General features: G+C 39.2%; 1 protein-coding gene across 1 annotated transcript; it reads right to left on the bottom strand.

Annotated features, from left to right (window-relative positions):
* Window positions 1-6,950: 6,950 nt before the first annotated feature.
* LOC110901217 (auxin-induced protein 15A) lies at window positions 6,951-7,253 on the bottom strand. The gene has a single exon (XM_022148058.1). The coding sequence runs from the start codon at window positions 7,251-7,253 to the stop codon at window positions 6,951-6,953; it is 303 nt and encodes a 100-aa protein (XP_022003750.1).
* Window positions 7,254-14,692: the final 7,439 nt, after the last annotated feature.

Raw genomic sequence — 14,692 nt, 5'->3', positions numbered from 1 at the left:
AACTTTTTGTAGCAAATCTGTAGATAAGACCCATTTCCTACAAATTTGCTACAAATTTGGCTGTCACAAAGTAGGCAGTTTTCTAGTAGTGTTGGTCCTTTTTGGCAACTTAGAGCAGTAGTAGCAACTCCTATCAGTAGTAAGTATGTATCAACAGTAACTTGGGCGATCTATATTAACTCAATTACTACTAAAGGGATTTATGCTAATAGAGATATAACAAAATAACTGCTAAAGGTTTTAACCTCCAGCTAACATACTCTTTGATGAAAACTTGTGATGTTTCAACTTAAAAAATGTTGTGATGGTCACCTGCCTATATAAAAAGGTCTAAGGTATGTTTTACATACGAAGTGGGGTACACATTTTTATACAGAAGATCATAGCCGTTCTTGTTTTCTATTTGAATTATCCGATTCAAGATTTGAGAAGTACTGCCAAATAACTTTAATCAAAAAATTACTCCAAATACGATTAATGGTTCTGGTGTGGGTTGAGTTCAGGCTTTGAAAAGTAATCGTCTTAAATTGGGTCGAATGAATCTATGACATTGTAATAGTGGAGGTGGGCTCTATTTCTGATCCTGGCGCTCGCTACTGGCTAGGCTTTTGTGTTTTCTACATATAAATCTATTTTTTCTTCTTAGTTGCTCAAAAGAAAATCTTATGCATGTTTATACTTGATAATCATACAAACTAAAATAACTTTTTCCGGTTTTGATCAAATCACTCAATGACTATGATGGTTAACATGTTCAACCTGTACATTTTCTAACAGCAAAAAAGTATGTTATATAAACAATAGAAGTTTGTATTGAATCAAGATACATTCTAGTTATTTACAACACAACATATAGAGGTACAATGATTACAAAATAATTACAAGGGCTTGATCTTTGGGCAAGAATTATGGATGGTCAATCATCTTGATTGATTGGTTAAATCGAGAGAATAATATTCCATTTAATGGTGACTTAATTAGTGGGTTTGATACGCCCCCGCAAGATGGAGGATCCATTGGAGACTCCAATCTTGGACCGAAAAAGCAGGAAAGGTGCCCGTGGAAGCGGTTTGGTGAGGACATCCGCAAGTTGATCCTTTGAGCTGACGTGAAGGACTTTAAGTTGCCCGGAGTTGACTTGTTCCCGTACAAAGTGATAGTCCAAGGCTATGTGTTTCACGCGTGAGTGGTAAACTGGATTTGCACATACATAGGTGGCCCCGGTGTTGTCACAGTAAAGCAAAGGAGTGCTCACATTTGGTAGACACAATTCACCGAGTAAATTTTTCACCCATGAAAGTTCAGCTGCGGCATTAGCAAGAGCTTTGTACTCAGCTTCGGTGGATGATCTAGAGACCGTTTTTTGTTTTGCAGATTTCCAAGAGATGATATTGGACCCAAGGTATAAAATGTATGCTGTAGTGGATCGTCCCCCATCATTGATACCACCCCAGTCTGAGTCCGAGAAGGCTTGTAAGTTAAGGTTGGTATTGCGCTTCAAAAACAACCCGTGATGTACCGTTCCTTTCAAATATCGGAGTACCCGTTTGAGAGCTTGCCAGTGTGATTGTTTGGGTGAATGCATGAATTGAGATAATTTATTGATGGCAAAGGAGATGTCTGGACGGGTGAAGGCTAGGTACTGCAGAGTACCTACCAGTTTTCTGTAGGGTGTGGGATCGACTGGAGGAGAGGAATCATTAGAGGAAAGTGGGTCAGAAACGCTTAAAGGAGTGAGAACCTCTTTTGCACCATCCATTTTAAAGGTGGTGAGGACATCTTGAATGTGGTGATGTTGAGAAAGAAATAGACCATTGGGCGTAGGAATGACTTCGATTCCTAGGAAGTGATGGAGAGGGCCTAAGTCTTTGATAGAGAATTGTTTGCTTAGGGCTTGAACAAAGGAATCCATGAAGGGATTATGATTTCCCGTAAGGACAATGTCATCGACGTACACAAGGAGATAGCAAGTGATATTATTGAGGTTGTAGACAAAGAGGGAGGGATCAGAAAGACATTTTTTAAAACCAAAGCCAATGAGAAATTTGGTTAGTTCAATGTACCAAGCACGCGGTGCTTGCTTAAGGCCGTAGAGAGATTTTTTGAGTTTGCAAATGTGACGAGGGAATTCCGAATTTGTGAATCCGGGAGGTTGTATCATGAAAACATCTTCATGAAGGGTCCCATGAAGAAACGCATTGTTTACATCTAGTTGACGTAAAGGCCACCCTTTTGAAAGGGCAATGGAGAGAACGGTGCGAATGGTAACGGGTTTAGTAACAGGGCTAAATGTTTCATGATAGTCTTTTCCATATTGTTGGTGAAACCCTTTAGCAACAAGACGTGCTTTGTATTTGTCAATTGTGCCATCGGGTTTGCGTTTGATTCGGAATACCCATTTGCAACCAATAGGAGTTTGGGTTGTGTGAGGTACAAGTTCCCATGTGTTGTTATGGATGAGAGCATTGTACTCCAGATCCATGGCGTGGCGCCAATCCAGATCTTTCAAGGCTTGAGTATAAGTGGATGGTTCAAGAGATACGGGTAGAGGATGAATGGTGGTGGAGTTAATGAAACTTGAGTTGTAGTATTTTGAATTGGGTTTGGGTTGTCTGCGAGTTCGTGGAGGATGGTTGTGGGGAGAGTCCGTAGGGGAACCGGGTTGGTTTGTTTGGGATTCGGGTGAGATGGGCGTAGTAGATGGGTTGGAGCCGGTTGATGGACTGGTCGGTTCATCGGGCTGAGGTAGTGGGCCGTTGTGTGGATCAGTGGCGTCAGTGGGTAATGAGCCGTTTGGAGATACAAGGGGAGGGGAGGATGGTATAGGTGGTTGTGTAGTTGGGCTTGGAGTATTGGAGTTGGGAGTTGGGCCATTGCTATGTAAAGAAAGGTGGGCTGGGCCGTGTATAGGAGGGGTGGCAGCGATTTGGGTTTCGGGTGTGGTGGGCGGTTGGGTAGAGTGTGGATGGTGTGTGGTTGGTTGAATGTTGGGAGGTTGTGGTTGAGAAGGGTGAGTGGTGTTAGGAGAGGGAGACGTTGGTGAGGAAATTGGATCCGAGGGTTGTGGTGGTAAGAAAATATTGAATGACACATGTTTGGGATTGGAATTGGTGGCTTGAGATGGAAAGATGTGGGGAACAAATTGGACATGGCGAGAGTGGTAGAGTTTGTGATTAAGGGGGTCATAGCATTTGAATGCCGACTTGGAGGATGAGTACCCTAGGAAGATGCACGCCATTGAACGTGAGTGTAGTTTGGAAGTGGCGTATGGTCGTAACCATGGGTAGCAAAGGCAACCAAACGGTTTGAGTTTGGAATAACTGGGAGTGGTTTTGAACAACATATCATAGGGTGATTTGTTGTGAAGGGTGGGTGTAGGTAAGCGATTAATGAGATGAGTAGCGGTTTGAAAAGCATGAGACCAAAAATGTTGTGGTAAGTGGGAGTAGTGGAGTAAGGCGAGGCCGGTTTCAACAACGTGTCGGTGACGTCGTTCGGCAATACCGTTTTGTTCCGGTGTGTGAGGTGGTGTCGTGTAATGGGAGATACCTTGAGAGGCAAGATATGGTGAGAGACCCACATATTCAACCCCATTATCAGTGAATAACGCAACAATGTTGGTTTTTAAAAAATTTTCAACAAGAGATTTAAATTGTGGAAAAAGAATTTTGACATCAGATTTTCGTTTGATTGGGTATAACCAAATGTATTTGGAAAAACAGTCAACAAAAATGACATAGTATTTAAAGCCATCTATTGACGTTTTTACGGGACCCCATACGTCGGAGTAGAGAAGTTGTAGTGGTTGATTAGCAACAAAAGAATTTTTACCAAAGGGTAGTTTGTGGCTTTTATTTAGTGAACATGAAGCACAATGAAAAGACTCATAGGTCACCTTATTACTATGAAGTCCTAATTTAGAAATTAAAGACTTAAACACTTGAAGCGATGGATGTCCAAGTATGTGGTGCCACATGAGAAGAGAGTTTGTTTGGGTGTTGTTGATTTGAGGAGACAAGGAGATTGGTCCATAGTAGACATCATTGATGTTTACTCCCCGCATGAGACGCGCCCCCGTGCGTAGATCCTTGACAAAAAATGATAGGGAAAAAATTCAACAGAAACACGATTAGTACGACAAACTTTGGCAACGGAAATAAGATTATTTCGAAGATTGGGAGCAATTAAAATGTTATCTAAAAGAAGTGGGCGAGATTTTGTTGGAATAGTTGTTTGAGAAATATGAGTTATAGGAAGAGTTTTACCATCACCTAGCACGATCTTATCGGGTCCTCCGTATTCGGAAAGAACGGAAAATTGTTGGTTGTTGTTTGCGGTGTTGTTGGACGCACCGGTGTCCCACATCCAAGATGGGGTTGTAGCCGTTGGGTGAGGGGTGGTGTAGTTAACCACCGGGGTGTTGTTATTTTGAGGCGAGACATTGTGTTCTCGTAGGAAGTGAGTAAGTTTGCGACAATCTTTGGTGTCATGTCCGGGAATGTTACAATAGTAACAATAGGTGTTATTGTTGCGAGTCGGGCGAGTGTTGGTATTGGTAGTTCTAGATGGCCATTGGTTTCGGGTTGTGGGTGGATTTGGGTTGCGTGTTGGGCGATTGGCACAAGTAGTGGGTTGATGGTTGTGGATTATTGGTTTGGCCATGGTGAATCGAAAGAAAAAAAAGGAAGCGGGCAGAAGGTGTCTGTCAAGTTTTGGATCGGAGATGGCTCAAGGGAGCTTTTAGGCTCTTGATACCATATAAACAATAGAAGTTTGTATTGAATCAAGATACATTCTAGTTATTTACAACACAATATATAGAGGTACAATGATTACAAAATAATTACAAGGGCTTGATCTTTGGGCAAAACTTATGGATGGTCAATCATCTTGATTGATTGGTTAAATCGAGAGAATAATATTCCATTTAATGGTGACTTAATTAGTGGGTTTGATATGTTACATATGACTTAGCTAGTGAGCTGGGCTGGCCTAGAGTAGGGGTAGGGTGGGCAGTAGTCCAGGGCCACTCTTTGGGGCCCAAAATTAAAAAAAAAAACTATTTGTTCTAAAAAAATTATAGAGTAAAATGCTTGGTTGGTCCCTGTGGTTTTCAAAAATTATAGACTTGGTCCTAGTGGTTTACTAATTACACGCTTGGTCCCAAAAGTTGCTAAAAATGCACTCGGTTGGTCCCCAGCCCTAACATCAGTTAAATTTCTCAGTTAAGTCCATGTTAAATGACCAAAATACCCTTGCTTAGTTACAAAACCCTCTTCATCCCCATCATCATCTCCATCTCCATCATCTTCTTCATCTTCTGCACCCACTGCATCATCTTCATCACCATCGTCATCTTCATCACAAACCCACACCCCATCTTTGTACATCTTCATCACAAACCCACACCCCATCACCGGCAACCGCATACCCCAAATCCCTCATCTCCCCAATCTCCCACACCATCTATTTTGGCCTGATTGAACGACCAACCACCACCAACCAGTGGTTGCGTACAACGACTCGACGACGCAGAAGAGAGAAGAGAGAGAAAGAGGTATATGCAGCGACGACGGCGGTGTTTCCGGCGAGCTGCGGCAGGGCCACCGTCTGCAGCAGCGTTCGTTTCGACAGATTCTTCTGGTAAAACACCCCCTGTTTATCTTTATTTCCTGCAATTGAAGGTGATATTGTTTTGGCTCTGACTGGTGAAGATGATGATGGTGTGGGTACGTATTGGTTTAACCTTGTGTTCTAATTGATGGGTTTTGTTTTGATTGAGTTCTTGATTGTTAATCCTATCTTGATTTGCGTTTATCCTAATGGGTTTTGTAGATTTTCTTGATTTTATTTTCTGATTAAATTCTTGGAGAAGGAAGTTCAGGGATGTCTAAATTCGAAGGAGTTCTTGTGTCTGATCATTGGCTTCAAAGCCAGTTTACACAAGTCCAACTTCGTAGTCTTAAATCGAAGGTTTATTTTCATATCCACATGTTAATTGGTCTTGATTTGGTGTTATTGGAAGATTAAATTAAATTTGTTTGATACCCTTTACGATTCAATATTGATTTTGGTTCTTAATCTGTAGTTTATATCATCAAAGAATCAAAATGGTGAAGTTACAGTTGCAGATGATGATGATGGGTAGGCAGGCCCTCTGTTTGAAGTTTTTAAATTGTTCAAGGGTAATATCGTCATTTCACACATAGTTAACTGAGAAATTTAACTGATGTTAGGGTTGGGGACCAACCGAGTGCATTTTTGTCAACTTTTGGGACCAATCGTGTAATTAGTAAACCATTAGGACCAAGTCTGTAATTTTTGAAAACCACAGGGACCAACCAAGCATTTAACTCAAAATTATATATCTTTAAGTTTTTTTAGGCGCCTAATTTTTTGCTCGTCCTGGGCCTCAGGATTTTCGAAGATTCTTGGGGACGGCCCTGCCAGTAAGACGTACAACACCGGAGAGCAAAACAGATAGAGCCTAATAGCCTATGCTTCTTGGATCGCTAATCAAGTTATATCCTTTTAAATCAATTCTCGATCCACGAAAATCATTAACATATGAACTTTCTGAAGTATGCCATATATGTATAACTTCTACATCAATTTGACTAACTTATATAGCAGATTGTGGTAGAGGTATCATAAAAGTAACTTTTAAAAATTACACTTGTGATTAAAACATTTTCCATTAACTGTCAAATGATTTGGAAATGCTCAAAGTAACTTAGAGATCATGAATTTGGTCTAATATTTGTGCAACCTAATGATTTATCGCCGGTTTTCCAATCGAGGGACGATAATATTTCTTCTCTGCACTTGTGGTTCCCTTGATCTTTTAAAAAGGATGAGCTTTTCAATGGCGTGATTTTCAACTCTCGACGAAACAAGAATACATGGAAATTGTTTAAATACAACTCTAACTCTAAGTTACGTACTCTAATTCAAGTAGAATTTATTAGGGAAATGAGACCTTCAAAGTAATCTTCACTGCAAGGAATTTTAAGACCTCCTTCTGAGTTGTCAAAACCAAATTCTTCTTCTGCCCAATGTAAGAGCTCCCGAAACAAAGGGTGGTCCAAGGTAGATATCGGGATGACATATCTCCTGTTTGTCTCGCCGACATAAACAGCAAAATGGCCTTTCTTCGGCGAATCTGTCGCACCTAGCAATCCGTTCTTCTTCGGCGTAATGGATCTCTTGAGCTTTTGTTTAGCATTGGCTATTTTGATTATCCCCATACCCATATGTTGACACTTAATAATGAATCTTGGAATGAAATTCTCAAGTCTTTGGTAAAAGTAAAAAAGATTGGTTTGAGTGTTTTTTTCAAATGGAAGAAGACTAGGGGAGTTTCTATTGTGTTGTGTCTTAAAATGAAACTATATGACCTTAGTATATATACCCCTAGGGATACTTCAAATAGAAAGATGGAAATAAAATGTAGGACTTATCACATGATGACTTTCAATTATCAATCACACTAACGAAGGACTTGACAAAAAGAAGCACATGGGTATGACTAGCTTTATTAGAGGCATATAGTGCCCTACCATATTGAAGGTTTATCACCTAAAAGTAAAGGTATTATACTTGCGCACACATTGTTTTGACCAAGGCTGTTTCTATTAGTGGAATGTTGAGTGTTTAAAATTTGTTAAAAGGGAGGAATCTTGTTCCATTTGCATTTTCAGGATCAAATGAGATAATGAATGTAGATTTGTTGGATTAGAACCATTATCTTAGTGAACAACCACACTCTGGTGGGCCTGTGTGTTTGAGCAACTTCAAATTTGTTCAAAATTGGCAGCATAATTTCATCACCTTTGCTTGCTGTTACAAAAGTTTGCCAAGCTAGACAACGGTTTGCACACAAGTAGTGATCATTTTAATAAGAGGATTAGGTTGGATAACATTGGTCCAACAGACACCTTATACTTTGGCAAAAAAATTGAAGGCGTATTCTAGATGTTTTGGAAGTACATGCCTGGTGCATACGGACTTGCTATAGCTTTACTCTTACACCACATCCCAATCTCTATATCCGGTCCCCCCCCCCCCCCCCCAAAAAAAAAAATAATAATAATAATAAAATAAAATAAAATAATTACCTTTCTCTAAATTTTGTTTAACCTTCCTAGGGCCACGTTGGGCATGTGCAGAGGTGCGACCGCACATGACCCAATAGTTTGAAGGGCCCAAATTTTTTTCCCTCGTTTTACATACATAAAAAAACATATAATTATTTAAGGGTTTATTTTTAATAGTGCATCGAATACCTCCTACATCTCATTCTCTATTTTATCTTTATTTATTTTTTTATTATTTCTTTCTTTTGTCATGCATGAGGTACAAACAAATATGCTTGAGATACAATCTTTAAATTTTGGAGATGTGGACAGTAAATCTCTCTATATATAGATTCACTAGGATAGTAAATCTCTCTATATATATAGATTCACTATAGCCATTTTTTTGTAATTTGGAGATAGAGATGGAGATTCAGATGGATGAGTAAATCTCTAAAATATGGAGATGAAGACTTCGAGTTCTCTAAGTAAAAAATGACAACCTTCAATGTGGTTGGTGAACTTGTAAGTGCAGTTGGGTCCTGCAAAATTGGATTTTCTTTCCAAGATTTTCGCTAATGGCTTCTCGCATGCGCTTACCAAGAAAAAAATCAACATATGCCTTTTTTTCAATATTTGTATCAACAAAATTAATTATAAACTTTTAGAATAAAAAAAACTAAGAGTGGTGGGTGTCGTCTTAACACCCCTAGCTTACTCTCTCTTCCACATCATCAGTTCACTTCATTTTTCCATTCCGGCATTAAACCATGGAAATGATCATCTTTCACATCCCCCGAATGGTTTGTACAATATAAATTAATAATAGTATGTTCAAATAATATTGTCTAATAAACTTTAAAAAAATCACAAATAAAAAAGGTTTGATCGGTATAGCTATACCTGCCCATCACCATCCCGCATGGGATGGGGCATCGTTCCCTAGCGATACCGCCTGCTACATATGCATACCTATACCGTCCTGCACCGACACCCACTCTAACTTGAAATTTACAGGCACGGACTATAAATTATCTTCCGAACTGATGAAGACGACATCGTTCATTAGTTGGGGTACAGTGATCCCAGTGTCCAACTAGCTATTACTATCTAAGTAACTTTTTTGTATTGCTGGGAATCAAGAAACCATAAAGACAATAAGATGAAACCCGACCAAATTTGAAAAATTGACCACCAAAGTGTTATAAAGCTAGATATACACCTAATAGTAGTTAAATATACTAATACAATGTCTTTAATTATACAGCACACACTAAAACCTTAAAACAACTTAAAATCCCTCTCAAATCCGCATAACATGGCAAGCTAGTCAGCTAGAGTTTAAAGCATTATTAGAGAAATTTGCATTTCATGTTCAATCAAGAAATACATACAAATTCAAAGAGAGCCACTATCAAACTTGTTCTAGTTTCAATTTTTCTTACACTTGTGATTGATTCATGACACAAACACACACGGTTAAGTATAAACATATTTAATTTAAAATTCTTTGAATTTCAATATTCTTGCCAGAGGTGAATAGATCCCCCACTTCTCTTACAACCACTTGTTTTCAACGGGGATATAATGCAAGGATTCCTCTCAATTGAATAGACATACACTTGCTTCATAGGACTCACTTGAATCGTCTCGGAAGTACTAAACAACAGAAATAACAGCTTCGGTTTCATCAGTTGCATCGTTTACCGTGAAATGCATCCTTATTTTTGTAAATCGCACTAACATGCATGCCTTGAGCGAGTCTAGAACACTCGTAATCCTCAACCGGCTTTGAAACCAGACGGAATCTATTAAGAAACTGTTCGATTTCACGGTGAGTGGAGAAATTAGCGACGGAGAAACTGTTCGACACAGACATGCATCAGGAAAGAAGCATATAATGATTCCTCTCAATTGAATAGACAGATACTTGCTTCATAGGACTCACTTGAATCGTCTTGGAAGTACTGAACAACCGAAATAACAACTTCGATTTCATTAGCTGCATCTATTAAGAAACTGTTCGACACAGACATGCATCGGGAAAGAAGCATATAAAGAACCTTAAAAAGTTAGACATATTTTATTAGCTATTATACCTCGTTTAATAGCAAGATAAGAAGGATGAGATACCGGCAGTTAACTCGAAGAAGTTTCTCTCGATCAGGTGTTACAATAGATTCCCCATGTTAACAATGTCCTATTAATTGTTTCAGATGACATGCTTGGTAACAAAGACAAACTGTTAATGTTAGGTGTTCGAATAGATTCTCCCTTTAAACAATGTCCTGTTAATTGTTTCAGATGACATGCTTGGTAACAAAGAGGAACACTTTCTTCTGTTTTATTTTTTTCTACTTTTAGAAAGGTTTGATGTTGGACGGAATATATGGATGGAAAGCCCGCATAGAATGTTTTTTTTTTATAATTTTACAGATGATTTAGAGAACCAGAGAATACATTACGAGATTCTTCGAGAATTAGAAAAGGAGAAAATACGAAACGACAAGGGTGCTGGTCTTTTCTCCCACGTGTGATCCAGAGGTCGGTCTTGGGTGGGCATAAGATCCGTGGGCCCTATTGTCGGATCTGTGACTCCATGGAAGATGTGATTAAGGTAAGCGTGCCGTATCATGTGTCATAAAACGGAACATAATCCCAGATTGTCTAAAGAAGCGCTTTTATCATGTGTCATATTAGAGTAGTATGAGTCTGAGTCCATTGTCGTTCGTGAATGTTTCGAATCATAATAGAAGACGTGTCAGGTTTGTATTTCGCATAGCCACCATTTCCGTAGTTAAAAACGGTTGCGGTTTGGACATTCAATCTTCATTGCATCATTATAATTAATAAGGCGGTCTCGATTGAAGATGTAATTGCAAGACTATGTGTCGGGCGTCCAATGCTAACACAGGGTGATAAACCACTAGTTTGTTTTTTTTTATAATTTTACGGACGATTTAAAGAAACAGAGAATACGTTACGAGATTCTTCGGGAATTAGAAAAGGAGAAGATCCGTGGGCCCTATTGTCGGATCTGTGGAAGATGTGATTAAGATAAGTGTTCCGTGTCATGTGTCATAAAACGGAACATAATCCCAGATTGTCTAGAGAAGCGCTTTTTATCATGTGTGATCCAGAGCTCGGTCTCGGGTTGGTTGTGGTTGATTTATAGGAGGAGGTTATGAAACGAATATATGTTTATGCGAATTTAAAGGACAATACTGACAGAGGTGCTGGTCTTTTCTCCCACTGTGCAAACTTGAAAAATCTCACCATAACACATTTTAGACTGGTGGGCTTGAATGGTTTTAATATATTTCATCCTGGACTATCTAGAAAAGGAGAAAATACGGGTCTTTTCTCCCATGTATTTTATCAAATGAATTGTCACGTGTGATTGGCACGTGTGATTATCAAATGACAACTTGAGAGGTCTAGTCCTAGTTAGTTTTTCCCACGTTGTCACACCCCCAAAATACCACCTAGGGAATGTCCCTGCTAGGCGAGTGACGTACCAACACCGAGCCACTAATTACATTGAACCCATACAAGTTTATAAATAAAATTCTCAATCATTAAAGAAAATGCCATCAACAAGTTTAAATGAAAACCAACACGTTCAGCGGAAGTAATTAGAAAACCAAAGTTAATCAGTTTCAAAACCATTGTATAGTATCAAGAAATCAATCTCATAAATATTTCTAGTCGATCCATGACCACTCCAGCTACTTCAGACAGCAAGTTCCCAAATCCAAGATATCTAACGACCTGCGAGCATGCAACAAGTGTATCAGACAACGCTGGTGAGTTCATAGTTTTTACCAAAACGTTGATTACCAAGTGTTTAGTTAATCCATTGAAGTTAATTCCGAAAGTAATGTTGAAAACAATGTTGATAATACCCCAATACAAGACGACTTCTGATTGTTTTGCCCTTTCTCCAATGCTCCTATCAAAGCATTGGTCATGACTAGGTCATTAGTTCAACACCCGTCCTCCCAGGTACGGGGTGAGGTTGCCAAACCTAAGTAGCGCTACTAACTAATACCATGTTACCTCCCAGGTAACCAAACAACACGGAGGGACTTTAAAGGTGATAGGAAGAGTATATTATCCAACATTCCCGTTTTTACCCAAAAGACTTATCCCTCCCCGGGATACCCACTGACTGTCCCAACCACCGGGACGCATGCTCTAGTGTAGTGAACTCACCTTTGATTGCTCGGTTTGACTCTTAAAATAGCTAACAGTCAAGGTGGGGTCAATCGCATAGTACGATTTCCAGTTAGACCATTAGTGGTTTCAAATAAGGCACAAAGTATCTACACCTATCTAACACGTACCACATTTAATCATACAATGCTAATTATCACAACATAGTTTAGCGACAACACAAGTGTCACAAAAGGTTTAAAATACTCTTCAATTAAATTCAGCAATATATTGCATTTTCGGACAGTTTTCGGAGTATTATCCGGAATAGTTCGTGTACAGTAAAATTCCTAAAAAAATATAGAATGTTTTAAACGATCCAAATACTATGGTGTCAAAATCTCGGGTTCCAATTCATCACCAATTATTTTATAAAATTCATTTACCGGGCTGTAATCAGATTCGCACTTTCTGACTGCAGTCCACGGAAAAATTCATTTAAAATTCATCGTAAGTCCGATTAACAAAATTCTAGTTGGAGGTTTGCACGGGTACTTAAGAGCATCTACAGTAAAAGTTTCAAGTCTAAACTGTAAACACATATCAAGTTATGGCACAAAAAGTGAGCTGCGTTTTCTGCAGAAAAACGCAGCTTTAATTGCTGAAACTAAATAATTTGTTTAAAATAGCAAACGATGTCCAAAAATCATGATTCCAGTGCCATTAGAAGCGTATTTCGAAATAACACGTTATAGACTCAAGAAAGTATAATTTTCGTTAAGTTATGACCTCGTTACAGCCGGTTAAAGTCGGCTGTAACTGCTTGACAGCTTACTGTTTTCTTTACCCGTTCCCCAAACGCGATCAATTAACGCGCCAAACAACTCTTAATCATAATTCACAGCAGATTACCCTTTTGAGACATGTCATACCCAACTATACAATAAGAACAAACAGACTTTACTTCAACATTACACAAAGAATCGAAACTAATGACAAGTGAACCCATAGTCGACCTATACCTTAAACACACATGATCTACAACAACTAAAACCACAAGTATTATCAAGATGCATCGACATTCATCACAAAATCAAAAAACGCAGCCACAACACTTCGTAATATATGCAAAGAAAATCAATGATAACGCAAAAATTACCGAGTTATGCTTGAGGGGGTCGCTAGTGTAAAAACCGAGAACTTGACTAACTCTCTTGGATCACTTGGTTGCCGACAGGAGAGGGAGGGAGCACAGAGTGACGATTAGGGTTTGGGAAGTTATAAAATAAAACATGCTAGGGGAAAATATGGGTGTGGCGGTTTGGGAAAACAAATCGTGAGATAGGCCAATAATTAATAATGAGGTTGAGCTTGGGGTTGGGCCAAAAGGCTGCTCACGAAAGTTGCAAGCATGCAGCTCACAAATGCAAAACAATTAATCATGCAACTAACAAAAGTTGCATTGTTTTATATTCATATTACATACATATATTTATATTATTATTATTATTTTATATATATTATCCAACTAATTGTGAAGTTATAATTAGTCAGCTCAACTAATAAAACTAGTAATAATGAAGTTATGGTTTAGGCCTCATAAGTTTCGAGTTACACGAGTGGGTCGGATCGACAACCGAGATATATACTTTGGTTCAAACGGTTCGGGTCGGTTCAACATAATATGGACTTGGTTTCTACTATACGTTTGCACACTATAAATTAAATAGTATAACTTTAATTCGTCGAATAAGATAAGTATATATTTATTTTGTAAAAGCGAAACGAACGGTTTTTAACTCAAAGTTACGGGCTGTCACATCATCCCCAAGTTGACAGAAATTTCGTCTCGAAATTTAGCATATAGTCACTGGAGAAGCTAGTTGGGTTGTACGTTTTCCTGGGGTATCATATCATCCCCCCGTTGGTTTGGTATTTCGTCCCAAAATTCCGAAGTAGCTTCAGTACTGGTCTCGCCTTTCTTGAACAACTGGGGGTACTTACGTTTCATCTGGTCCTCTCGCTCCCAAGTGAACTTTGGGCCCCGACGGGAGTTCCAACGAACTCGAACAATAGGTATCCTGATGCGTTTGAGAATCTTGACCGCCCGGTCCAAGATTTCCATTGGTTCTCCGACAAATCTCAACTGATCGTCGATGGTGAGCTCCTTGAAAGAAGCTATGAAGGTTTCATCTGACAGACATTTTTCCAGATTCGACACATGGAATACGTTGTGAACTCCACTGAGTTCTTCGGGTAGATTCAATCTGTAGGCCATCTTACCAATTCTCTCCGTGGTTTCGAAAGGTCCAACATATCACGGGTTGAGTTTGTCTCGAACTACACCTTCCCCAATGTGAGACTTTAAGTAGTACTCGATCCCCAACCTGGAACTCGAGTGGTTTCCTGCGCTTATCGGCGTAGCTTTTCTGACAGTCAAGAGTTGCCGCCATTCGTTGTCG

Source organism: Helianthus annuus, chromosome 17 (genome assembly GCF_002127325.2).
Source record: "Helianthus annuus cultivar XRQ/B chromosome 17, HanXRQr2.0-SUNRISE, whole genome shotgun sequence".
In the NCBI taxonomy this organism is placed as follows: Eukaryota; Viridiplantae; Streptophyta; class Magnoliopsida; order Asterales; family Asteraceae; genus Helianthus; species Helianthus annuus.
The sequence above is the reverse complement of the archived record's forward strand: the minus strand, read 5'-3'. Positions and strand labels throughout refer to the sequence as shown.

Bases quoted from the DNA above. Each gene is read 5' to 3' on its own strand.
- LOC110901217 (XM_022148058.1), bottom strand. From the start codon at position 7,253: ATGGGTATGGGGATAATCAAAATAGCCAATGCTAAACAAAAGCTCAAG.